Source organism: Saccopteryx leptura, chromosome 9 (genome assembly GCF_036850995.1).
Source record: "Saccopteryx leptura isolate mSacLep1 chromosome 9, mSacLep1_pri_phased_curated, whole genome shotgun sequence".
Lineage (NCBI taxonomy): Eukaryota > Metazoa > Chordata > Mammalia > Chiroptera > Emballonuridae > Saccopteryx > Saccopteryx leptura.
In genome coordinates this window covers 89,423,611-89,451,439 of record NC_089511.1, presented here as the reverse complement: position 1 = coordinate 89,451,439, position 27,829 = coordinate 89,423,611, and the positions used below count along the sequence as shown (strand labels likewise).

Sequence of the window (27,829 nt, the reverse complement as noted above, 5' to 3'; positions counted from 1 at the left end):
GGGTGCAGTTGGGACCACGGCATTTGCAGTCTCAGAGTAGAGGCAGTGCTGACCAGTGTATCTTTATCTTCCTGGGGTAGCCAGCAGTGAGGAGACAACATGGCCTGGTGGAAAGCCTGGGTAAGTGCAGAGGAAGCAGAATCAGTGAATTCCTGAATGGTGTTGGGAGGGATGGGGAGAGCCCTGGGATGCCCACTGGGGAAAAAGACAAGAAGAAACTGCCTGCCCTAGAGGTACTCAGACCAGGGACAACAGTAGGTGAGACCAGTGGGTGAGGTAACATTGAAATAAATGAGGGGAAGCCAGGGGGCTGGGGAACTCAGGAAAAAACCTCTCAGGGGGAGGTCAGGCTACCCAAAGCTACCGGTATCATGGTTAAGCCATATATGTGTGTGTGGTATATGTATGCAAATGAGTGTGTTTGGGAAGAACTAAACTGATGGTTCCTTGCAAAGAGGACAGTATGTGCAAAGGCCCAGAAGGGTGTGAAGCTTGGCTTTGGAGGCTAAATAGCTCAACCTAGTTTGAGGGCCCTGGATGGGAAGGCAGAGAGGGTTAGGGCAGATGTACCTTATACGGCAACCTGAGCTGAGGAACTTGAATTTTACCTTCACAGCAATGGGGAGCATTGGAAGGCCTTCAGCCAGAGAGTAGCCGGATTGGGCTCATCAGTACCCACTCCTCAGGGCCTAGGAGAGTGGGCTGGCCTCCAGGGAGCAATGTGGTTATTTGTCAAGGTTGAGGAGGTAGCAGTAGGAGTAGAAGGACCTGGCCCACAGGGGTCTTGTACGGCTATGCTTTATGAGTGACTGGGAGCAATAGGAAAAACAGCACAGCCTGTCCCCAAGTCACTTGTGTCCCAGCTGAATGAACAGATTCCCAGGAGTGTTTCATTTGAGTCTGAGTCCCAAGGCCATCTGTGCTAAGGAGTTGAAAATGAAACTGGAAAAACTGACTCATGCCACCTGTCACATACACAGTCAAGTAAGCAGAGACAGGGTCTAAATCTTTATGGGCTCTTTATTCAGATGGCAGGCGATCTGAAGACTGCAGGTTTGTACCCTAATAACTGTCTTACTATTTTATTTCAGGTTAGGCTTTGTAGAAGGGGAATTAAGGGATAGATAAGGGGTTTGGAATTCAAAGGTAAATTGTTTCTGGAGTCAGGGAAGGTTAATTGTTCCTAAGCCTCCTCCTGGAGACAGGCTTCTGTCCAGCATTTCAGACAGTACTTTGATTGATTGTGGCTCTCTGACAAATCAGCGGTTAATCCCTTGTGCTGGATATTCCTCTAAGCATTTTACATTCAACATCTCATCTGAGCCTCATGCCACCTCCACAATGCAGATGGCAGTTACTTTATCCACAGATGAGGAAACAGGCACCAGGAGGCTGAGCACCTACTTAACCTGACTAGTAAGTGAGGCTACCACAGTAAGTAAATGGGTTAGAATCCAAGCAGCCTCCCTCCAGAGCCCAAACTCTATAGACCTTGGCCACCCACTAGGTGCTCTCTTTTGGGAGAGCAAGCTTGGAGCAGCAAGATCACAGGCAGACCTCACCTGGGACGGCTGAGCTGCCAGCCAGGGCCGAGTGTCTGTTGGAAACCAAGCTGGACCAAGACCAGGAGTAGAGGGAGATGAAAGATGGGTTCTGAGGGAAGGCGGGGTGCATCTGGGCTTCTGTGCCTCTCTTGTAGAGGTGAAGTTCTGGCTCCCAGGCCTCTGGGGCAGCCCTGTGATGGAGAAGGTGAAACTGTGGCAGCTCCCCTGTGATCACCACAAAATACATTATAGGATAGAGTCACAGGCTGGACTGCGTCACATTCCAGTGAAAGTGTTCCTGTCTGGACATGGCTATACCAGGCCGACCCAGCAGGAGCCTAGGCAGATGGAGGTGGGGGCGGAGAGGGAGGGAAGGGGAGAGTTCCTTAGGTAAAAAGATCTAGAGCTCTGCTGATATCCAAGGGTCTGCTTCCCAGAAAATTGTCCTATCTTCTCCTAAGACCATGAAGTGGAAAGTGAGGCTAATGCTTCTCAATGCAGTGAAATCACAATCCCCTGGTGAGCTGTTCACAAGCACAGCCTCAGCCCTGCTGAGAGGCCACTGCACTGTGGCACATACCCTGGCCTGTCACTGCCACATGGCCAGCCTCCTGCATCCCAGCATGAGAGCAGAAGAAAGCCCCACCTGGGTGGGCCCCAAGAGAGCTAAGTTGCCCTCCTAGCTCCCAGTGTAGCAGTATGCCTGTGGGGGAGGCTTCCTTCAAGGAAGATTTTCAGGAAAACCTACTGTCTAAAAATGGTTTAGTCATCAATGGAGATAAACAGAGCTCAGCTTCTGAGTCAGGCTGTTTGGAGTGAGTCCCCGGCACCACCACTTCAGTGGTTCCTAAACTTTGTGAAGTCAGGGTGCATTTAAAATCCTACAAATGACTGTAGGTGCACTATATATTCAATACAAGTTTCTGAGAAATATGGTCTAATAATTAAGTCAAATATTAAAGAAGAAAATACGAAGTCCAAGCGTGCTTTTATGGTAATTAAATGAAATAAATACGACAAAATTAAATTTATTCTGACATTAAAAAACATTTTTATGTTACATTTTTTGAGTTATGCTTTTTAGAATTTGTAAAAAGAGGGGTCAAAATTTTAAAATGACAAAAAGTTATCTTTTTATATATATAGATACATTCTATGTAAGATTTAGTAAATTCAGCAGGTCCTGGCGTAAATGTGTTAAGATTTTTTCATTCTTGTGTTTATGAGAAACATGGACCTGATGTGTCCTAGCAATTTCTTCAATGTTTGGGCATATATTTGAAAGGCAAACTCTCATTTTCTCATCAATATATTGAAGAATTCCTCTCTTTTTACTCCTAATGATGTTGAGAGTAGAAAATCCTAATTCACATAAATAGGATGTTGAAAATTGTAGTAAAATGTTCAAAGCCTTTTTATTTTTTTTATGAATATCTTTTTTTTATTAATTTTACTAGGGTGATATCAATAAATCAGGGTACATATGTTCAAAGAAAACATGTAAAGGTTATCTTGTCAATCAATTATGTTGCATGTCCATCACCCAAAGTCAGATTATCCTCTGTCACCTTTTCTACCTAGTTTTCTTTGTGCCCCTCCCCCTCCCCCTTTACCTCTCCCTCCCCTCCTAACCACCATACTCTTATCAACATCTCTTTGTCTTGTTTTTATTTTTTTATTTTTTTTATTTTTAAAAAAAATTTTTTATAGGGACAGAGAGAGAGTCAGATAGAGGGATAGATAGGGACAGACAGACAGGAACGGAGAGAAATGAGAAGCATCAATCATCAGTTTTTCGTTGCAACACTGTAGTTGTTAATTCATTGCTTTCTCATATGTGCCATGACCGCGGGCCTTCAGCAGACTGAGTAAAACCCTGCTCGAGCCAGTAACCTTGGGTCCATGCTAGTGAGCTTTTTGCTCAAGCCAGATGAGCTCACGCTCAAGCTGGCAACCTCAGGGTCTCAAACCTGGGTCCTCCACATCCCAGTCCAATCCTCTATCCACTGCGCCACCGCCTGGTCAGGCTCTTTGTCTTGTTTTTATAACGCACCTACGTATGGAATAATACAGTTCTTGGGGTTTTTTTATTTACTTATTTCACATTGTATAATGTTATCAAGATCCCAACATTTTGTTGTTAATGATCCGATGTCATCATTTCTTATGGCTGAGTAGTATTCCATAGTGTATATGTGACACATCTTCTTTATCCAGTCTTCTATTGAAGGGCTTTTTGGTTGTTTCCATGTCTTGGCCACTGTGAACAATGCTGCAATGAACATGGGGTTGCATGTGTCTTTACATATCAACGATTCTGAGTTTTGGGGGTATATACCAAGTAGAGGGATTGCTGGGTCATAAGGTAGTTCTATTTTCAGGTTTTTGAGGAACCACCATACTTTCTTACATAAAGGTTGTACTACTTTACATTCCCACCAACAGTGAATGAGGGTTCCTTTTTCTCCACAGCCTCTCCAACATTTGCTATTACCTGTCTTGTTAATAATAGCTAATCTAACAGGTGTGAGGTGGTATCTCATTGCAGTTTTGATTTGCATTTCTCTAATAACTAATGAAGATGAGCATCTTTTCATATATCCGTTGGCCATTTGTATTTCTTCCTGAGAGAAGTGTCTGTTCATGTCCTCTTCCCATTTTTTTATTGGATTGTTTGTTTGTTTGTTGTTGAGTTTTATGAGTTCTTTGTATATTTTGGATATTAGGCCCTTATCTGAGCTGCTGTTTTGAAAATATCATTTCCCATTTAGTTGGCCGTCTGTTTATTTTCTTGTCAGTTTCTCTTGCTGAGCAAAAACTTCTTAGTCTGATGTAGTCCCATTCATTTATTTTTGCCTTCACATCCCTTGCCTTTGGAGTCAAATTCATAAAATGCTCTTTAAAACCCAGGTCCATGAGTTTAGAACCTCTTCTATGTCTTCTTCTATGTACTTTATTGTTTCAGATCTTATATTTAGGTCTTTGATCCATTTTGAATTAATTTTAGTACAAGGGGACAAACTGTAGTAGAATTTCATTCTTTTGCATGTGGCTTTCCAGTTTTCCCAGCACCATTTGTTGAAGAGGCTTTCTTTTCTCTGTTTTGTGTTGTTGGCCCCTTTATCAAAAATTATTTGACCATATATATGTGGTTTTATTTCTGGACTTTCTATTCTGTTCCATTGGTCTGAATGTCTATTTTTCTGCCAATACCATGCTGTTTTGATTGTCATGGCTCTATTATATAGTTTGAAGTCAGGTATTGTAATGCCCCCAGCTTTGTTCTTTTTCTTTAGGATTGCTTTGGCTATTCAGGTTTTTTTATAATTCCATATAAATCTGATGATTTTTGTTCCATTTCTTTAAAAAATGTCATTGGAATTTTGATGGAAATTGCATTAAATATGTATATTGCTTTGGGTAATATGGCCATCTCGATTATATTTATTCTTCCTATCCAAGTGCAAGGAATATTCTTCCATCTCATTGTATCTTTTTCGATTTCCCTTAACAATGGTTTGTAGTTTTTATTATATAAGTCCTTTACATTCTTTGTTATGTTTATTCCTAGGTATTTTATTTTTGTTGTTGCAATATGAAGGGGATTATTTTTTTGAGTTCGTTCTCAAATGTTACATTGTTGGCATATAGAAAGGCTATTGACCTTTGTATGTTAATTTTGTATTCTGCGACCTTACTGTATTGACTTATTGTTTCTAGTAGTCTTTTTGTAGATTCTTTGGGGTTTTCAATGTATAGGATCATATTATCTGCAAAAAGTGATACCTTTACTTCTTCTTTTCCGATATAGATGCTTTTTGTTTCTTTGTCTTGTCTGATTGCTCTGGCTAGAACCTCTAGCACCACATTAAATAAGTGTGGAGAGAGTGGACAACCCTGTCTTGTTCCTGATTTAAGGGGGAAAGCCTTCAGTTTAGTGCCATTTAATATGATATTAGCTGATGGCTTATCATATATGGCCTTTATCATGTTTGATATTTTCCTTCTATACCCATTTTGTTGAGAGTCTTAAACATAAAATTGTGTTGTATTTTATCGAATGCCTTTTCTGCATTTATTGATAAGATCATGTGGTTTTTGTTCTTTGTTTTGTTGATATGGTATATTACGTTAACCGTTTTATGTATGTTGAACCATCCTTGAGATTCTGGGAAGAATCCCACTTGATCATGATGTATTATTTTTTTAATATGTTGTTGTATTCGATTTGCTAGTATTTTGTTTAGTATTTAAGCATCTGTATTCATTAGAGATATTGGTCTGTAGTTTTCTTTTTTTGTGCTGTCCTTGCCCGGTTTCGGTATGAGAGTTATGTTGGCCTCATAAAATGTGTTTGGAAGTATTGCTTCTTCTTCAATTTTTTGGAAGACTTTGAGTAGAATAGGAACCAAGTCTTCTTTGATTGTTTGATAGAATTCATTAGTATAACTGTCTGGGCCTCGACTTTTATTTTGGGAGAGGTTTTTAATAGTTTTTTCTATTTCTTCCCTACTAATTGGTCTGTTTAGGCTTTCTGCTTCTTCTCGACTCAGTCTAGGAAGGTTGTATTGTTCTAAAAATTTAGCCATTTCTTCTAGATTGTTGAATTTAGTGGCATAAAGTTCTTCATAGTATTCTACAATAATTCTTTGTATATCTATGATGTCCGTGGTGATTTTTCCTCTTTCATTTTGGATTTTGTTTATATGAGTTCTTTCTCTTTTTTTCCTTGGTAAGTCTTGCCAAGGGTTTGTCAATTTTGTTAATCATTTCAAAGAACCAGCTCCTTGTTCTATTAATTTTTTCTATAGTTTTTCTGTTCTCTATTTCAATTATTTCTGCTCTGATTTTTATTATCTCCTTTTTTTGCTGGTTCTGGGTTGTCTTTGTTCTTCTTTTTCCAGTTCCTTAAGGTGTGAAGTTAAGTGATTCGCTTGAGGTCTCTCTTGTTTGTTCATATAGGCCTGAAGTGATATGAACTTCCCTCTTATCACTGCTTTTGCTGCATCCCATAGATTCTGATATGTCATATTGTCATTTTCATTTGTCTGTATATATCTTTTGATCTCTGCACTTATTTCTTCTTTGACCCATTCATTTTTTAAAAGTATCTTGTTTAGTTTCCACATTTTTGTGGGGTTTTTTCCCTCTATTTTGCAGTTGAATTCTAGTTTCAAGGCTTTATGATCAGAAAATATGCTTGGTACAACTTCAATTTTTCTGAATTTGCTGATGTTGTTTTTTTGGCCCAACATGTGGTCAATTCTTGAGAATGATCCATGTACACTGGAGAAAAATGTATACGCTGTCATTTTGGGATGAAATGTCATGTAAATGTCTATCATATCCAGGTGCTCTAGTGTTTTGTTTAAAGCCAATATATCTTTATTGATTCTCTGTTTGGATGACTGATCTAGAGCTGTCAGCGGTGTATTAAGGTCTCCAAGTATGATTGTATTTTTGTCAGTTTTTGTTTTAAGGTCAGTAAGTATCTGTCTTATATATTTTGGTGCTCCTTGGTTTGGTGCATATATATTAAAAATTGTTATGTCTTCTTGATTCAGCATCCCCTTAATCATTATGAAATGGCCATTTTTGTCTCTGAGTACTTTTCCTGTCTTGTAGTCAGCATTATCAGATATGAGTATTGCTACACCTGCTTCTTTTTGGATGTTATTTGTTTGGAGTATTGTTTTCCAGCCTTTCACTTTGAATTGGTTTTCATCCTTGTTGCTTAGATGAGTTTCTTATAGGCAGCATACAGTTGGATTTTCTTTTTTAATCCATTCTGCTACTCTGTGTCTTTTTATTGGTGAGTTTAATCCATTTACATTTAGTGTAATTATTGACACTTGTGAGTTCCCTATTACCATTTCATACATTGCTTTCTGTTAGTTTTGTGTCTTGTTTGATTCTTCTCTTTCGTTTTTCTATCTTTTGTTTTTGTTTGATTGTATTCCATACATCTTTCCTCTGTTGCTATATTTTTTAAATCATGTGCTTCTGTGGTGGTTTTTTCAATGGTGGTTACCATTAAATAATGAAAAGGGTTCTTACCCTGTTCATTGTAGTGCACTATCTTCTGAGTACTTTTGTACTCCATCGTCCTTTGCTACTGTTAATCTCTGTCCTCTCCCCCTTTTTTTTTGTTGTTGTCACAGTTTAAATTTGGTTTTATTTGGTGGAGCTTTTACTTATGGTTTTGTTTTTTTTTTTGTTCTTTGTATCTGATTGGAAAACCCCCTTTAGTAATTCCTGGAGTGGGGGTTTTCTGATGATAAATTACCTCATCTTTTCTGTATCTGTGAATGTTTTTATTTCTGCTTCATATTTGAAGGATAGCTTTGATGGGTATAGTATTCATGGCTGAAAGTTCCTCTTTTTCAGGACTTTACATATTGGGGTCCATTCTCTTCTAGCTTGTAGAGTTTCTGTTGAGAAATCGGATGATAATCTAATGGGCCTTCCTTTATATGTTGTATTCTTCTTTTCCCTGGCTGCCTTGAGAATTTTTTCTTTGCCATTGGTTTGTGCCAATTTCATTATGATGTGCCTTGGAGTAGGTTTGTTGGGGTTAAGAAAACTCGGAGTTCTGTTTGCTTCTTGAATTTGAGGCTTTAGTTCTTTCCACAGGCTTGGGAAGTTCTCATCTATTATTTGTTTGAATATGTTCTCCATTCCATTTTCTCTCTCTTCTCCCTCTGATATACCTATTATTCTTATGTTATTCTTTTTGATGGAGTCAGACAATTCCTGTAGGGCTTTCTCATTTTTTTTTTAATTTTTGAGTCTCTTTTTCTTCTCTCTGTTGTGCATCAAGTTGCTTGTCTTCTATTTCACTAATCCTACCTTCTATCTGACCTGTTCTATTAGCTAAGCTTGTTACCTCGTTTTGCAGCTCATGAATTGAGTTTTTCATCTCTGTTTGATTTGTTTTTATAGTTTCAATTTCCTTGGACATATATTCTTTGTGTTCATTGAGTTGTTTTCTGAGCTCCCTAAATTGCCTTTCTGTGTTTTCTTGTATATCTCTGAGTATTTTTAGGAGTTCTATTTTAAATTCTCTGTCATTTAGCTCCAAGGTTTCCAATATATTAAATTTTTTCTTTATAGATTTTTTTCTCATCTATCTGTGCTACCTCTCTGTCTTTTGTATCCATGATATTCAATTTCTTTTTCCTTAATGGCATCTGAGGGTGGTTTTGTTGATAGTATTAATGAGAATTAATAAAGAATAAAAAGTTAAAAAAATAAAAATAAAAAACAATAAAGAATTTTTAAAAATTATTATTTCCCCCCCTTTTTTTTCTCTCCTCTCCTCTCCCCTCCTTCCTGAGAAAATCTTGTGGTGAATTGTGAATTATATTGTGCTAAATAGAACAAAAACTACCTATAATGGAGGGCCTGAGTTGGGGAGAAGTAATAAAGGGGCAAAAAAGGGGGTATGGACCCACAAAATGCAAAAAAAGGAAAAAATTTGGGTCAAGAATAAAATGACTTGCTTTTAGGTGATGGTTGACTAGGATGTATGATGAGAGAAATAAGAGGGAAACAGGAAAAAGGGGGGGAAATTTAAAAATTACTATTGTATTTAGCGAAGCAAGAACTAGATAAAATGGAGAGCCAGGGTTGGGAGCACTGCTAGTGGGTTTAAAAAGTGAAGTAAAAAAACCCAAAGCACCACAAAGATAAATTTGAGTCCCAGATAAAGTAATTTATTCGTGATTGAGAATTGAATGAGAGTAAATGTAAAGGAGAAAAGAAGAAACTAATATAGAGGGAGAAAAAAAAGGAACAGGAAAACACAAAAAGAAGAAAAAAGAAGAAAAGGAGAGAGAGAGAGAGAGAGAGAGAGTTAAGGGTTTTAGAGTGCAACCCTTATAGAGAGAAAGGAAGAAGAAAGAAAAGATAATGGGAGATGTAACACTTATGGGTAGTGCAGTTCAAAGAGAGGAGAGAGTAAGATCGGCAGAGAATTAAATGACCAAATTGGAAGAGGAAGAAAATAATCAAGACAAGAAGATAAGAGAAACAAACAAACAAATATAATAAAATGGGATAGGTTATAAAGTCTGTGGATTATTCTTGATTTTGAGAGGTTATCTTCTTGCTTTTTTTTTTCTCTCCCTCTTCCTGGTCAGTGACTCTGTACCCCGGGTTCTGCCCCTGTGGCACGCTCAGGTAGAGGTTTGCAATTGATAAGTCTCTATGGCGATGTCATATATTGGGCTTCAGTCTCGTTGGCAGTCGAGGCTTATTAGCATTTGCAGGCTCTGCCAATGAGAGAGTCCGTGTTCCCAGAGCCTCTCTCTTAGTCTTTCCTTCCTGAATTAGTAGCCTGATGATCCACCTATGGGGTTGCTGCTGCCTCTGCCTTCGCGTTTAGTGTGGAACTTCTGGAGGCTCCAAGGATAGATTTTTCTGTCTCTGTTTGAAGATCTTGTTGAATTTTGGGGGAGATTTATCGGTATCACTTCTTACTGCACCATTTCTCTGACGTCACTCCATCAGCAAAGCTTTTTTAGATATTGCCACATATTCTTCTTTTATAGAAATTCAAAAGGCTTCAAGAGGCAATTCCTTATGTTTAATCATCAATCCACGATCAGTGGATATAGCTGCCAGTTCTTCTTCTTCTCTTAATGTTAAACCAAAATCACTTGAAGCTTCCATGAATGGGTTTCTAATCCAATCGTATTGTTCAGTGTTAAGTGACGGAAAATGCTATAAATTAAATTCTGCCTGTCAGCCTTCAAGTCCTATTTTATTTACACTTAACTTTTTCTCACTTACAGAATCGGATTCTTCAATATCATGCTTCTTTTTGAGAAATCTATCCATTTTATTTGGGTGTATTTATCTAAAAATAATATAATAATGTGTTTATAATAATGATGTGTTAACAAAAAGAGTGGCATTTCCATAATGAAATGGTATAATAGAGTAAGTATATTTATTTTTATATCTGGGCACATGCTATGAACCAGCGCAGCTAGAAATTCCAGGTCCCAAGTGGGAATGGTGCGGAATTAAGAAAATATGCAGAATTAAAAAAATACAGGGTCGGGAGGGCCCTGTAATTGCATGCCCCAAAACCACATCTTGCTTATTTATAGGGCAAAGTGGGCCATTAGCAAATCAATGAGATCTTTGATCATGTTTCCAAGTCAACTCAAGAATTTTACCAAGTGCAGAAAGCCCCCACCATACATATCATCTTAACTTTATACCAAACAAAGGACAGAAGAAACTTGCCTCCAGTCTTTCCAGGGAACATGGGGAGTAATGTAAACAATCCAGCACCACAGCTTAACAGCCTTTTGCAACCTAATCAGGCAAGTGAGGTGGGGAGTTGGTGCAGACTGTCAGCTTACAGCCAATTCCCCACATCTCTGTCCCCCAAAAATCTAAACTCTAAAAATCCTGTTGGTTTTTTTTTTCTTTATTCATTTTTAGAGAGGAGAGAGAGAGGGAGAGAGAGAGACAGAGAGAGAGAAGGGGGAGGAGCTGGAAGCATCAACTCCCATATGTGCCTTGACCAGGCAAGCTCAGGGTTTCGAACCGGCGACCTCAGCATTTCCAGGTCGACGCGTTATCCACTGCACCACCACAAGTCAGGCTCCTGTTGGTTTTTTGGTCCCCAATAGGCACATATTTTTCTGGAATACCATAGGGTGCACCTGGAAATCTTCTAGGGTGCACACTTTGAGAACCACTGACTTACTACTTGTGACACTTTGACAAGCTCCCTGAACCCAGCTACCTGCGTATATAATGGGCCATTTATATTTGCCTCGTGGGTGGATGGAGACATGGATGGATAGAGAGGTGCATGAATGTGTGGAAGTATACAAGAATGGAAGAAAAGAAGGAAGGGAGGGAGGGAGGAAGAGAGGAAGGAAGGAAGGTAGGTGCTGGATATCTAGGTGGAGAATGGATGAATAGATAAGTAAATGAGTGGGTTGATGGGTAAGTGAGAGAGTAGATGAGTGTGATAGGACGTATAGAAGGAATAAGTGAACAGGTGAATGGGGGACCAAACCCAGTGGGACTAAACTCCTTTCCATATGAAGGATTTCTGCGTCTCCCTCAAACTCAATGTCCATCTGCAATCTCCCTCCACTTTTCTACCATCCCTCTCCCAATAACACATATTCAGGAGGGTCATTCATTTGCATCTAAAAAATTCTGTAGAACAGAAGTCTAAAGAGCCCACAGGCAAGCCTTGGATTACAGATTTGGAAGTCAGGGACCCAGGTACTTCGGTTATCTGGCTTATTTCAGAATTTTCAGAGCATGTGCAGTTCTTTCTAAACCTAACCCTCTGCCTCTTATGAGCCCACACACTTGGAAAGGCCCTGAGCTGTCAGGATGCTCAGCAGGGTGCCTGGCTCTCTACCTTCTTATAAGTGTCCTCTTCTCAGATAAAGAGCAGCTTGAGCTCACACCACACCCAGTCGCAGCCGCCACTCCAAGGAAGTCTGCTGAGTTCCAGGAAGCTGGTCTTTACCTGCTCATTGTCCTTGTAGTTTGGGGCGGGGTTGTTCCTTCCTGCTACCTGACAGTGGTGCTGGAGGGAGCTGGGGTAGCTTGGCCTGCTGCTTTCCCTCAGATGGTACTGACTGGGAGATAGGCCCAGCATGATCCAGAGCCTACACCCCAGGGCAGGGGCAGGCCTGGGACAGTTAAGGTTAGTGGCTTCCTCTTACACACCATGGCTCTGGTTGGTGCCAGACTTTTAACCAAAAGGCCACTCTGTGAGGGAGACATGGAGGTCCCACAGAGCCCAGCAGGGAACCAGCAACCCTGCACTGCCAGGCCAGGCAGCCACAGTCTCTCAGGATGCCCCCCTGCAAAGTAATTTCCTACACAGCTGATGTGCTCTGCAGGCCTCCTAAACCCATTAGAGCCACCTCCCTCAGGAGGCAGTGCTGCCCCCTTCTATTGTGACCTTGCGCTCACACTCCTGGAATCTCTGCCAGCCTCATGAATCTCATCACAAAAGATCCAAGAACAGTCCTGGTCAGAAGGTTGAGAGAGGGAAAACTGCAGGCAGAGTCAGGACCCTTCTGAAGACAAGAGACGGCTAGGAACACATACATGGGACTTGTGCCTATCACCCAGATAAAACCACAGCCCCTGCTGGTTCCTCCTCAGTTCAGGCCTTCTCCCCTTTACCCATCCTCCAACGCCCCTCTCCCATCCCAGGACTCTTTCCTGGTTCTGCCCTCTTCTCAACACCAAGGCTCTAGACCCTGTCCCTGCTGCCCCCACAGTGATTATGGTGGCTCAGGGAATGGCCACAGTGGCCACCTTCAATGTCTTTGCCTGTACTATCCAAGTCTTCAGACCCAGACCCCTTGGGGCTGGCACTGACTCTGAGACCTGGGATTCCATCTCTCAGGGTGGCAGGGAAGAGCTGACTGTCCTGGCCCCGTCTCAGTCCTCCCTGGGAGGCCCCCTTCCTCCAGCCTGAAGACCAAGCCAGCAGAACGGCTTTCCTGGGCCAAGGCAGCTAATAGGCATGCGGAGCTCCTACAGCCCTGAAGTGAGCAGGCCACAAAGCAGCTTGGTGCAGAGTGGAAACTGTCATATCCAAAGGCTGCTGCCCTGGACCAAGAAGGGACCCTGCAGGCCTCCCCTTATCCAGACAGACAGGCAGGCAGGAGGAGCCAAGCCAGGCAGAGCCAGGAAGGCCCAAAGGCTCAGCCACCACCTGCAGGGGCTGAGCTAGTGCTCACTTGCTGGGGTATGCTTCAAAGTGGGCAAGGAGCCTGGGCTGCCCTCCCCACTCGCCCACTCTGAGCAGGCCTGTGTTTTCTTGCAGATTGAACAGGAGGGTGTCTCAGTGAAGTGCAGCCCACATTTCAACCCAGACTCAGATGCAGAAACCCTCTACAAAGCCATGAAGGGGATTGGTGAGTGGATGTCTGAGGCCTTGCTCCAGGAATGCCTGCTCTGCTCAAAACCCCTCTGCTCACAGCCCAGGAGAGGAAATGCCAAAGACAGCCTGGAAATCAGGGTCTCCCCCCAGCCTTCTGAGACTCACTTCCAGCACCCAGAGAATCACACAGGATCCACTGGTCTACTCACACACTCCCAAGACTGATGGGGGGTAGGGCAGCTGTGCTTCTCTGAGTAAGGGGGGAGCAAATGTGGAGACCATTGGCTGTACATGCCTGCCTGTCCTGGTGCAAGTGACTTCACCCCACTCGATCTGGGCTTTCTCATTTGTAAATGACCCCAAGAACTCTGGACCCTGCATGTCACTGAATTTCCTATGAGATGACGTTGGGTGTTTTGTGGGGCTGAAGTGGGTCCAGGAGGCAAGAGTACACAGGTTTTGCAGCTTTTCCCCTGCCCCACTTTCCCTGGCCAGAAGGCAAGAAGGCAGCTTCCTTCCTGTCTCTGGTATCTGCATTGTTGTAAGCAGGAAGGGGCTGCCCTGAAGCCAGCCATGTGTGTACAGCCTGGGCCAGAAAGCCCTCAGGCCGTCAGCCCAGGAAGAATTTACTCTCTGGCTGGCTTTAACCGTGAATTGGGGCATCAGCAAGAGCTATCATCCCTGCAGGAACCTAGACAGCATGCATGTCCCCTACTTCCTGCAAAATCTTTATTACTTCTACTTCCCAAAGGAGAAAATGGAAATGAGTCAGCTTGCCACTGGGCCGTTGGACCAGAACTCAGATCCAATTTTCTGGACCCTCAGTCCTGACTTTTACCCATTGCTACCAACACAAACAAGGCCAGGGCAGGAGGTCCTGCTGACAAAACTCAAGATCTCAGGCAATGCCCAGAGCAGAGCAGACAACCAGAGGGTTCTCAGATTCTATCAGGCTAGACTGGGCTTTCCTAACCCACATTGTGTGGGTGGAGCTGGGGAAGAATCAGATGGATTTCCTGTCTAAATGCCTTCTCTATGCTTTGGGAATCATCAGGTTTTGAAGCTGTCCCAGTGGTATGTCCCAGTGCTTGGCTGCCAAGTGGCTGTCCTCCCTTCTCCCTAGCCCTCCTCCCGCCCCCAGAGGGCAGTGGAGGGGCTCACCCTGTGCACCCCTGCAGGCACCAACGAGCAGGCCATCATCGACGTGCTCACAAAGAGAAGCAATGCACAGCGGCAGCAGATTGCCAAGTCCTTCAAAGCTCAGTTTGGCAAGGTACTGGGGAAAGCGGGGGTGAGGGACAGGTGTACTGGGGGCCAGTGTGGGACTCTGCTGCCAGAGACAACCTGGGAAGCAGCTCCATGCTGGATGAGGCCCTTCTCCGGGGGCCAGCCCCCTGGAAACATGGGGCATATGGGACATACTTATGAACAAGAAGAATCCAAATCTTGAAAAATATTGGGTTTTTTTTTTTTTTTTGTGGCCTTGCTTGAGGACCATAGCCTGGGAGCAGAGCTTCAAGAAGCCTGAAACTGTGTTTCCAACATCTGGACAGTGGAGGGCGCTCACACAGGCAGTGTAGTAAGAAAGCCTGTCTAGGGCATTAGAAGTTTTCATCAGGTACATAGGTTCTACAGTCAATGGAAGGAATGTGTAGAAAAAGGAAGGTTGAGTCACTGTGCCTGCAGGCATCAGAGAGATTTAATTAGGGTCTGGAAACAATTAAATTTTTTGAAACCATTCGAGGTGATTTTTATCACGATGTAGAAAGAACAAATACTTTTTTCAATATCATTGATCTTCAGGATTGAAACCAAGTAGTCACATATGATTCCCCCACACACACCTGCCCCGCGGTTCCGACCTTAGTAAGAAATTTTAGAAACGCTCATTGTTGTCTCTCAGTGACTGATAAGTCAGAGATGCTGAAGCGTTGTTTCCTTTCTCATGCTTATGCTAAAAAAATGATGCAGTATGTATCTGAAATTCACATTTAACTAGCCATCCTTGTTTTATATAGAACGCACAGCCCCACACCCTGTCTTGGCGTCCAGCCTTCCGCAGTCTGGCCTGCCTCCCTATCCCACTGTCTTACTCACTTTTCTCCTTCACATTTTCCCCATGGCCCCATCCTTGAGCTGGTTCCCTGCTTCCAAGCTTTGTTGGTCCTGCCTCTGAGCTTGGAGTTGCCTTCTCCTCCGCACATGCGATGCGGAAGACAGGAGACACGGTGGTGCTCTGCGCCATCGGGGTCATCAGGGCTCACCTCAGGCTGAAGCTCCCTCTGCATGGGAACAAGAGTGGCAGGGAGCCAGGGGCCAGAGCCCCCAGAGGCCTCTGCTGGTGCCCATCATTACTCTGGAGATTTAGCACAGGGAGATGAGTGATGAAGACCAAACATTCCATGGGAAAAACCAAGGTGCATTTTTTTAAAAAATAATTTCTCTCTCTGAACCACCACATGCAACACTCAAGGAAAATTATGTTCTAAGAAATTACATTGCCCAAAGTCTCAGAGCCTGTAAGCATCAAGGTTGGGACTTAAATCTAAGTCTGACAAGGCCCTTGGACCTTTTCTGTGCTATAGAGAAAGATGAGCTGGGTTGGTGTTGAGCCTTCGTGTAGAGACAAGTGCCCTTGAATGGAACAGATGTGAGATAGATTCCTTCATTCATTCATGAGTTTATGGACAGGGATTTGCTGGTAAGCCATGACAAACTTGTATTTCAAGCTGTCGACGTGCCTAGCACTGCCCTAAGCTGAGCTGAGCCACAGACATCTCCCCAACCCTCCCCTGAGCAGATGGCAGAACTGCCATTATTGCCACTGTGTGGAAAGGGTCCTGGGGAAAGATGCCCAGAGAGGCTGCGTTGCTTGCCTAAGCATCCCCAGCCTGGACCAGCCTGTGGCAGAGCCCACACAGAAATCCAGCCCGAGTAGTGGAGCCTGACCACCATCCCGCTGCCTGCACACTGGTGAGTGCAGCACACGAACCGTCCCCCCGCCTCGCTCCCCACATTAGGACCTCACTGAGACCTTGAAGTCGGAGCTCAGTGGCAAGTTCGAGAGGCTCATCATGGCGCTCATGTACCCGCCGTACAGATACGAAGCCAAGGAGTTGCATGATGCCATGAAGGTAAGTAAGCAAGGGGGTGGGGACAGAAATGCTTATGACGACTGGAGTGGAGTGATACCTAGGACTCCTTTCCAAGGAGCTGAGCAACCAAGGTAACCTGGACCTTCGCTGAGCCCTACAAACTTGTAACATGCTGCTCAAACGGCCACCAAATGTGGAACTGGCTGGCCTCTGCTGTCACATGGCCATGATGAAGCCAAAGTTAGTATTTCTCGGGCCGTCCCACCCAGGTGTGCAGGAATTAGAAACTAACTCCTGCAGTCTCGCGCCTGGTTCCCCAACTGCCCATTACTTCCTGCCACTCCATTTGCATTTGCTGATGATTAAGAGGAAGCAGGCATCTTGACAAGAGTGGGTATGGACAGAGCAGAAGAGCCCAGGCAGAGTTCTTCAGCATGCTGAGAATTTGTCCACAGGGCTTAGGAACCAAGGAGGGCGTCATCATTGAAATCCTGGCCTCTCGGACCAAGAACCAACTGCGGGAGATAATGAAAGCATATGAGCAAGGTAAGGAACCTGCAGAGAAGGAAAGTGTGGAGCCTGAACTGAGGGCTCACTTGGGAATGGCTTCAAGTGTAGCATCCTTGCAGAGGACCAGGAACAAACAGTGTCCTGGGCCACATTGGAAACATCCTTTCCTGGCTTTTCCACACTGTGTGCCAAGACTGGGCCTAACAATGAAATTAGACATGACTCAGGCTGGACCTCTAAGCTCTCCAAGTCTACACAGGCCGCCGGGGAGAAGGCACGGGCCCACTAGATTCTCTGCCCCAGGAGGGCATGGCAGCACTGTGGGCCCAGCCTGTGTCAGTGGCTGGGGTTGTCTCCTTGCCGGCCACAGGCTAACCCAGGACTCTGTTACATGTGGGAGCACGGACCACAGTCTAGCTCTGAAGGAGTCCATGGGATGCAAGGCATGCCAAGGCCAGCCCATCCTCCACAAGGTCTGCCCGGTGAGCAGTCTGCCTGATGACTCTGACTGTGCCAAACCACAAGATGAAGCCAAGCTTGGTCAGCAGCCCCAGCCCGTGGCAGGACTCTATAGCTTGGCTCGTCTTAGTTCTTCAGGTTGGGCTGGCTGTCTATGTCACTTCCTAGTTCTGAACAACCACCAGGTGATGGAGTCTCTGCCACTCAGACACCTGGGCAGGGTCCACTCCTTGTATCAAGGACTCAAGGCTTTAACCAGGAAAAGGATAGGAGACAGAGCCAGGAGTAAGGAACCAGGCTGTGGGAAGAGGAACACAGGTCTGTGCCCCATGGTCCTGTTTCCCCTGCAGACTATGGATCCAGCCTAGAGGGAGACATCCAAGCAGATACCAGCAGCTACCTGGAGAGGATCCTAGTGTGCCTCCTTCAGGTATCACTGTCCCACTCCTGGGAGCCTCTTGCCAGGGGAAATCTCAAGAGCTCCACCTAGGGAGATGCCTGGAAGAGCTCCTGAAGGGATGGGCATGGGTCAGGGCAGGGGTGTGGCACAGCCCCGGTGGCATGGGCACATTGGGGATGCTTCAGTGTGGTTGAAGGGTTCTCACTGCAGAGCCCCCACACCTCTGCAGATGGGGTCGGTCACATGAGAGCCCTCAGAAATGGGAAGAGGGCCCAGTCCCTGAGCAGGCTTTCTCACCAGGTTGTGTAACAGCCACTTAGCTTACCTAAGCTCACTGCCTCAGCCCTCAGCTCATTTTACACAAGGAAGAAGCAAGACTTGCAGACAATACTGGTTCACTGAAGGCCCAGTAGCCAAAAAGCAGTAGAACCCTACTTGCCCTCCTGCCCAGCTCTCCCATCAGCCCCATGTACCCTGGTCAGCCAGCCCGCCTCACAGGGCCACCTCTCCTATTCCTAGGGCACCAGGGATGATGTGAGTGGCTTTGTGGACCCAGGACTGGCCCTCCAGGATGCACAGGTGAGGCTATGCCCTAAGCAGCTTCTGCCCTGCCATCTTGATTCCAGGGGCCAATGCTTGGCAGCTTCACCCAAGCCCTCTGCCCATGGGGGTCTTTTGCGATGCTGATCTCGGGCCTAGCTCAGCCCTTTGTAGGCCTTTACCCTCTGGTATCTGAATAAGAAAGTGGGAGTGCTGGGGAAACTCTGAAACAGGAAGGAGAATGACAGGTGGGGTCCACTGGAGCTCTGTCCTCACAAAAACAGCCCTGGGCCTCCGGGGACTGGGTGTGTATTTTCAGCTCTCTGCAGGTCCACCTGCTGGCAGGGCACTTCCATGTGCTCAGCAGTGGAGCAGAGCGCCAGGGCAGGAAGAGCAGCCTCTGACATGGTTATTGAAGGGAGAACTTAACCACTTGAGGTAGTGAGCTCCTTATGGAAGGCAAGATTGAGCAGAGAACAACAAGCTGTTATGTGGATGGGAGCCATCCCTTGGCTCCTTGTCACTGGCTTGTGGGTGTCCCAATACCAGGATCTGTACACGGCAGGCGAGAAGATCCGTGGGACTGATGAAATGAAATTCATCACCATCTTGTGCACGCGCAGCGCCACACACCTGATGAGAGGTACCAGGGTGCAAGGGAGGCGGTGCTGAGCCACAGTGGGATGCCCTTGCCACAGGCCTCTCTGTTCATGCTGTTCATGCCAAATATCCACAGTGTGGCCTTATGAGTTCCTAGAGTCAGGAAGGAAGCCAAAAAGCACTGGTGCATGTGGTGGTCAGGAGTAGTGCACTGACATGCAGTCTCTGATCTGAGAGCCTTGGAGCAGCTCTCTGAGGCCCATGTTTCTCCTAAAAGAAGCCTTCTCGCCACAGTGTTTGAGGAATACGAAAAAATGGCCAACAAGAGCATCGAGGACAGCATCAAGAGTGAGACCCATGGCTCACTAGAGGAAGCCATGCTCACAGTGGGTAAGTCATAGAGCTTGGTTCTCAGAACCACCTGTGTCCATAGGCCTCACAGCTCAGTGGTGGGACAGTAGTCAGGGCAGCCACAGCCAGTGACTAGGGCCCTATGTTCACCTTCAGGGAACTCCCTACCCTAACTCACACTCTCAACATGTACCCTTTAGCCCAGGACACTGGCACTATTGTACCCCCAGTGTCTCCATCGTGCTAGGTAGGTCCTGCAAGCAGATGCTCTCTGTGCTGCCCACGCAGCACCCCTGCTGTGTGCCAGTGTGCAAGTGTGTGTGCACATGCACACATATTTGGACTATGTCAGACCCCAGGGCCCATGCTCACCCTCAGCAGCCACACAGGGAACATCCTGGTTCTGATTGTGAAGACCCAAAATGTCACCTAACTGGACCTCAGCCAGGGGCCTAACATCTGCTTCCCTCTGAAGAAATTTTGTGTAGTTGGAGTCCAAGCTCATTGACTGATGGTCTAAGTCAGTGGCCGGCAAACTCTTTAGTCAACAGAGCCAAATATCAACAGTACAACGATTGAAATTCCTTTTGAGAGCCAAATGTTTTAAACTTAAACTATATAGGTAGGTACATTTTTATTAACTTAATTAGGGTACTCTTAAGCTGGCCTTTGCTAAAAACATCCTCAATCTGATTGAGCCACATGTGGCTTGCGAGCCGCCGTTTGCCAACCACTGGTAAGTCTAGGAAACACAGAGGACCTTCCCCAAAACATAAGGACACCTAGGAAGATCTGTACCAGGGCACATGTTGGGACCAGAGCTGAGATCACTGTAAAATGAGTCATTGTAGAGTAAGAAACTGAGGCCCAGAGGCAGAGGGACTTCTCCTTCACTTCCTCCCATGACAAAGCCGATGTCAGAAGCACTCAGCTCTACACTAGGCTGTCTCCATCCAGTGCCAAGCAGCCAGAGGGGCTCTGCGCTGTGTCCGGCTCCCTGGGAGTGGACTGGGACATCTGACACTCCCCAGTAGGTGTTGACTGCTGTGGTAAAATCTAATCTATGTCAGAGCATCTAAGCATGCCCCCTGCTCCAATCCCAGCTTCCCCCTGGGTCTGGTTTAAACAACCTTGTGAATAAATCATCAGGCAAGGCAGGTGTGCAGTGCCCTACGGTGCTGGGCACTTTCTATTCATTCTCCTTGAGACTCTCATCATTCACATCACAGATGAAGACAGTGCAAGGCAGGGAGGTCAAGTAATGCAGTCACACAGTGCCATCAAGGCAGAGTTTAAACACCTGCTTACCTCACACAAAGCCCACATTCTTTCTGCTGCCCTGGGCTAAAATGCCAGCTCTCTCCACCCAGATCCCATGTCTCTGAAGCAACACCTGCAGCAGCGAGTATGGGGCCCACTCTCTGGGCCACATGCCCCTGGGCACCTTAGTGCTTCAGGGCTGGGCCTGAAGCCACTCCTCACATGGAAGTTCAAAGGCAGGGACTTTGTTGCTGACATGTAAGGTGGGCCTCTGAGGCCAGTGAGTGCCATACCTATGGTGCCACTGTGGAACTGAGTGCTGGATTCTCAGCAGCACTCTGGAGTGGGAGAGCCCAGGGGCTGCCCTGGGCGGAGCTCTGCTCTGATGGACCAACCCTGCAGTGCCCAGGGCATCACATACCTCCCCCTTTGGCCTACCTGCTCTGAACCTTTGGTCCTATGCCCACTGTCCCTGGCTCCCTTCCCTACCCCACCCCACCTGACACAAAGCCTCTCATTTTGAAACTAGTCAGGGTACAAATATACAGAATTGCACAACATTAACCCTTAAGACCCAAGGCTAGAAATAAATACACATGGACACAGTGCTGCATACCACCCAGAGCTGCTAACGAAGCTTTCCTGTCTGCAGTGAGATGCACCCGGAACCTCCACAGCTACTTCGCAGAACGTCTCTACTACGCCATGAAGGTAACTGTGCTGTCTTCTACCCCCTAACTCGAGTCCCTGTGAGGCAGCAACAGCAAAGCCAAGTTGCTTTGGATGGGCCACCACCATCTTTTAAGAGAAGACATTTGGGTCTTCTCTTAGCCTCATCTCTTGTGATCTCACATTTTTATTTCTCCAAGGGGGAACCAAGTCCGGGGACAGGAAGCTAATCTCCTGAAGCCTGCATTAGAGCAGGTGCTTTCACAAGTGTTTACTGCATGGAATTTAACCACAGTCCTATGAACCCCGAGTCCTAAGTTCCATCCCAGAGATGGAGAAACTAAAGCTTGAGGTAAAGGCCACACACTTGGTAAGTGGCAGAATGTTGATTCAAGCAAAGGCCAGCTCAGTTGGCCTTTTGACCTCACCATGTGGCCTCCTTGAAGGAGCAAGGTTTGCTGCTAGAGGTCAAAGGCCAGGATTGCCAGGAGATGAGGGCATCCCTTGAACGGACAACTTCAAAAGCAATGTACACATGCAGCAGCTCAATTTTCCAGCACATGCCAGGTGCCAAGCTGGATTTGCCTGTCATCCATAGGCTGCACTAGCCAAATATGTCCAGGCCGCTAGTGTCAGCAAATTTCTGGGATCTGGAACCAATGTGGGAAATAGATAGTCAAAGTAGTTCCCCAAGATTAGATTAACTGTCCACCTTCTCTAATTTATGGTTTCTGCTTCCACCTGAAGTCAGAACGCCAAGAAAATGAGAGAGGCCATGGATTTCCCTTGTCCATATGGCTCCATGTGGTGTGAGCCTAGTGAAGGATGAAGTGAGCAGGAAGGCACCCCTGTAAATTGACAAGTTAAGCTGAATTTCCTGATGTTGCTGCCCTAGGAAGAAGTCTTATTCCTGCAGCAGTCTGGAATCTGATGGGGGCAAACCAAACACTGCAATTTGGGGCACTTGGCTCCTAATAAGGGAGGAGACATGAGCAGTGAGGGAGAAGGGATTAAGAACATGGAAACCATAGCAACACAAACATCCCTCTTAGTGCTTCACTCACTGAAGCAGAGGCTCCTTCCTGCATTCTCCTCCCCTAGGAAAACTCCCTGGACCCAACAGCATGGATTTTTTTCACCATCACAGAGATGGACAGAAAAGATGAGAAGTGATCCTTGATTGCTTTGTCTTATTCAGGGAGCAGGGACACGCGATGGGACCCTGATAAGAAACATCGTGTCAAGAAGTGAGATTGACTTAAGTCTCATCAAGTGTCAGTTCCAGAAGATGTATGGAAAGACTCTTAGCAGCATGATCATGGTATGCAATGCATGTCCAATTTCTCACACCAGTTGGACACAGAGATAGTATGAGAATATCTGGATACAGTGACAAATGTCATAAGTCATATGTGTCCATCCCTTCCATCTCAGTGAGTGTCACCCTCTTGTATTCACTGCTATGTGGTACGTAGAAGGATCAGCAGAGAAGTCAGGGTGACTGTGATTGGGGGGACAGTGGGGAAGGAAAGCAGAGACTGATGATGGAGGCCTGGGACCATCACCACAGGATGTTGGCTTTGGAATTGTGGCCCCTTTGAAAACAACACATCCTTGTAGAAGAAACTGTCTCTGAAGAGTCAATGAGAGTGAGTCATTTAAGAATTGAGGTACAGCATTCAGAGTCAGATTTAAGTAGTCCTGGCAGCAAAAATTTAAGAAGACAAATCAGATCGGCTTCAGTGGGTTGCCTAACTATATAGATTCCAGTCAGTGAATTTTCTGGAGCCAAGAAAATGCAGGGTGGTTATCACACTGCTATAACTTTGAGAGAAATTGCTCTTTTAGACATTAATGTCAATTGAGGGTTTTTATTAACAGAAGCCAAATCATGAAAAAAAAATATATCCCTAAGTCTTCAGTAAGTCAAGTCTCTAGTTATTCTATTACAAATTTCTATTGTTAACTACACATTTCAAGAAACACCTAGCTTACAATAGGTTAAAAAGACAGTTCTTTAAGATGTTTCAGAATGGGGCAGTAGGTAGGTGGGGTGGGTTGATGAGATTATTCTTTGTTATGTGTTAGGCTTTCTAACCAGTCTCATCAAGAAATAGGAAAGGGCTGACCAGTCAGTGGCACAGTGGATAGAGTGTTGGACTGGCACACGAAGGACCTTAATTCAAAACCCTGAGGTCACTGGCTTGAGTGCAGGCTTATCCGGCTTGAGTGCAGACTCACCAGCTTGAGCGTGGGGTCCTGGCTTGACCATGGTATTATAGACATGACCCCATGGTCGCTGGCTTGAGCCCAAAGGTTGCTGGCTTGAAGCCCAAGATCGCTGGCTTGAGCAAGGAGTCACTTGCTCGGCTGTAGCGCCCCCCTCCAGTCAAGGAACATATGAAAAAGCAATCAATCAACAAATAAGGAGACTAAGGAGCTGCAGCGAAGAATTGATGCTTCTTATCTCTCTCTTTTCCTATCTATCTGTCTTTCTCTGTCTCTCTCTCTCTCTGTATTTCTCTTTCTGTCTCTGTCAGAAAGAAAGAAAGAAAGAAAGAAAGAAAGAAAGAAAGAAAGAAAGAAAGAAAGAAAGAAAGAAAGAAAGAAAGAAAGAGGAAAGCTGGGCACAAACCGGCCACTACTGTGTCCTATAAGATGGCTTCCTGACACACAGGTTCAGCCGAGTGTCATGAGTTCTGTTAACCATGCACAGTTTCTGTGGTGTAGGACAGATTTCTGTTTCTTTTCTCCATTCTCATTAGACAGATCCAACAACTGACTTCATCAGGAGCACAAAAGTTCTGTTGAGTGGAAACCATCACTTTGATCCATCTAAGTTGTTGACCTCATGATGAAGATAGACCTAGCAGGCTAATTAATGTATAATCAATCTTATAGTTCCTTATCTAGACATACAGGAAGCCTACCCTCTTAGATTTTTGCCTGGAGTTGTTACTTAAAATTTAGTTGGAATTGTTAAAAGTTGGCCAAAATTTTTTATTTTATTTTAGACCCCCTCTGTACATGTCATTCAGAACAAAACTTATTTCCAACAGCATTAAAAGCCCCTGCATAGAAATTAATAGGAAAATATATATAAACCTATATATAACTTTATACCTATACATTTGAAAAGGTAGACAAAATGAATAGTTTTCTTTAAAATATATATATATATATTATAAAAACTGTTGTATAAGCAGTTTAAAGAAAATTTAAAATGTGGTTTAAAATCTACAAGACAATTTCAGGTACAAATGAAATCTGACTAAACAGTTAAGAAATGAATAATTGCTGTGAGACAGAAACTATTCTACCAATAAAATGCCATCCATTGGAGAGGTTTTCCTGAATTTCAACCTATTACAGTGCCTGCAACCCTGCTAGCCTTTTCAGATAGGGCATTTGATCACTAATAATGCTATTGTGAAAAAGGTTGTGAAATAAGAGTTTTTAAAAGTTTATCTGTGGAGGTGAAGAAAAAGTCAAAAGATAATAACTTTTTCAAAAATCTTGGTACCATTTTTCTCAACCACATCAAAAGGATGTTAGATAATATACCCTCTGCTGCCGCCTGGCTATGTGTGGAGATCCTTGACTAGCCAGTCCTATCAGAACCTGCTAAAATAGGTAGGGGGCTAGTAGACCACAGAAGTGAGAGTCAGCCATTGGCCTTGTGGGGTCTGTCCTAGCGGGGAACTGATGCTTCTTGACCCCTGTGAGAGCCAGCTGCTCTGCAAGTAAGCTCACCTGTCCGCTGCTGTTTACCTCACATCACATCACAACAAAGTTCAGATCATCAGCATCATAGACAAGAGAACAGGTCTCATAGTGATATAAGGACTTGCCTCAGCCACAGGCTCTGTGAGTGATGAAGCCATGGTCCTGGTTCTGAGTGGGTCCAAAGAGAGCCCAGGCTCTCCACCTCACCTCCAGGTGTGGCAGTGGGCGGCCTGCTTTCAGCCTTGATTCCCTGATCTGCACTGGTGATGTTGAATAAAATGGGTCATGTATACACAAACGATTAGGCACACCTGGTCCAGAAAGAAACATGGACAAGAGCCCTGGGATGGCCAGAGGGAGGGAGCCACCGAAACGCCTTCCTTACTCTGAAACCGAACTATCTCTGTGGTTCATTTTCCACACCAACACCCCTGTGGTTAATAAGAGAATCAAAAGAAGATGCAGTGGAATCGCCTGAAATGAAAAACAAGGAAAGATAGAGATGGAGTGTGGGGCCTGCAGCATAGCACCTGTTCAGGGACGAGGCAGGCCTTCCTCAGGAAGCACAACTCCTAGCAATAACAAGAGCACCTGCCAATCACGGAGGTGACTCTGAGCCAGGCTGATATCACAGACATGCTCTCCTAACTCTCATGTCCTTCCTGTCCTCAGGGAGACACCAGTGGTGACTACAAGAATGCTCTGCTGAACCTGGTGGGCAGCGATCCCTGAAGGTTGAGAAGGACCTAATCAGAGGCCCAGAAGCCAGAGCCACCAGGCCCTGCCTGCTCAACTTTGGCCATAGATGGGGGTGGGGGTGAGGGTGGGACACAGAAAAGCTTGCAGTCTTCTATCTCCCACCTTTGGGTGCTTTCTAGTCAGTTTTTCTAAACCAGAAGGAGGGACCAGGCTGGGGTTCCTCCCTCCATTGTCCTCTCAGGTGTGGGCATATTGCCAACCTTAGCATTCACCTGGTCCAACAAAGCCCTCGGCATCAAGGGGTCTGAAGAGGGTTTGTGGTCATTTCTAAATCCCTTATCCAGGGGTTTCCCAACCTTGAGTTGCCACAGAGTCCCCTGCACACAGATATCCAACCTATTCTCCATCTACTAATCTGGGTCTGCAGAGGAGGAACAAGGAAATATGGGATTTTAATAAGCATCTCAACCAATGTGCTTCTCTCTCAGGCAAACAATGGGAAGTCTGTGGGAGCCCACTTGTTCCAGCACAGACACTGGTGGGCGGTGGAGAAAGGAATGCATGTGCCTGGGCCAACTAGGGTGCCATTAATAGTCATCCCCCAGCCTCACCTAAAAAAGGCTACAGGTAGAAGAAAAATTCTCTCCTAGTCCTACTGGCACTGAGAGCTGCATATCAAGGTTCTGACCCAAAGACACTGTTCTAAGAGGCCCGGCTTCTCCAGTCTTTGGTCACATTAGCTGCTCTTTCCTCCTATGACACAGCATGGAACAGCTCTTCTTCCAACCAAATGGTGACAGGAACTGGTTACTGGTAGAAACTGAGATGTCTGTATTGTGTGTTTCAGAAAAATAAAGATTTGTACATTCCAGTCTAAGCATCTTTGGATTTTTAGCAGTGACCAAAGTAGGACCAAGTTAACTTGTCAGATATGATTTTTAAAAGCTCTGAGTGGTGGTCAAACCTGAGCACACTAGTGGGCACATAAGGAACTGTGCTTGCCATCACCCTGGGGACATCCCTTGTAGACGAGGATACTTTTTATTCACCTTTTGTTTTGTATCCTAAATTCTGATATCTCAAATTTAGAGGGGCTTCAAAAGCCATTTGCTCCTATTCCAATCTGTTGCTTGCCATCCCTTCATGGCACCTGCCCAGGGGGACCCAACTGTCTTTGGCTGCCTTCAGTGATGGGAACTCACAGCCTCCTTGGACAGCCCAGTCTTTTCCAACAGGTGTAATCAGTAGAGTTCTTCCTTTTAATGAGCCAAACTCGGCCCCATGGAGCCTGCTGTTCTTGACTCTGCCCTCAAAGGCCACAACGTTTTTATTTTCTAATTCACAACATTTCTGATATCTGAAGACAGCCCACATTTTTTGCCAAGATTTCTTCTGTCAAAGCTAAATGTCCCCAGCCCATGCAATCGTCTCTCTGGAAGCCTGGTGTGAAGCCACATCCCCTGAATGTGCTCTACTTTGAAAACTCCCTTTTCAGACACTACCCTGAGGAGCAGGAAGACACCCAGGATCAAGGAGAGAGGCAGAGAGCAGTGATCAGTGAGACAGGAATAGGGGCTTTGAGCTCATGCCGATGGGAGGTAGAGTCTGGCTGTGCCCTGTGTTGGCTCTGTGACTCTGACCTAATATCTATCTACCTCTCTCTCTTTTTATTTCTCTCTGCCTCAGTTTCCTTACCTTTAAATGCAGAACTAGGATCTCAGTTATAAGTGCTACATTTCAAACCACCCCAAAGCTAGTTGAATGATACCATTTTATGATGCCCATGGGTCTGTAGGTCAGGAATCCAGCTGGGGTTCAGTGCTGGTAACTAGTTTCTGCTCCAGCAAGTTGGGTGGGGCTCTGTCACAAAGACCCAAAGTTTGAAGGCTTCTTTCACTCACATGCTGGGTGCCTGGGTGAGATGGCTGGAAGGTTGGGCTTTCCCCCAGTGCTCCTACATGTGGCCTTTTCAGCATGCAGCCTCAGGTGGTGAGACTCCTTACACGGTCACTCAGGGCTGCACTGCCTCCTGTGACTCACTCTGGGAGTCGAGCTGAAACTGCTATCATGCCCTGAATGTCAAAGATAGCAC

At 45.3% G+C, this 27,829-nt stretch overlaps 1 protein-coding gene across 2 annotated transcripts; it reads left to right on the top strand.

Moving 5' to 3' along the window:
- LOC136381158 (annexin A8) lies at nt 1-26,341 on the top strand. Of its 2 annotated transcripts, XM_066349541.1 has the most exons (12): nt 1-120; nt 13,372-13,462; nt 14,607-14,701; nt 16,449-16,562; nt 16,979-17,069; nt 17,843-17,922; nt 18,412-18,471; nt 18,982-19,075; nt 19,327-19,422; nt 21,296-21,354; nt 22,511-22,633; nt 25,711-26,341. In XM_066349541.1, the coding sequence occupies exons 1-12, from the start codon at nt 100-102 to the stop codon at nt 25,768-25,770; spliced, it is 984 nt and encodes a 327-aa protein (XP_066205638.1). In that variant the 5' UTR covers nt 1-99; the 3' UTR covers nt 25,771-26,341. The 2 variants fall into 2 exon arrangements, with proteins under 2 accessions (XP_066205638.1, XP_066205639.1); XM_066349542.1 differs by lacking the exons at nt 13,372-13,462; nt 14,607-14,701 and having other exon boundaries at nt 2-120.
- Nucleotides 26,342-27,829: the final 1,488 nt, after the last annotated feature.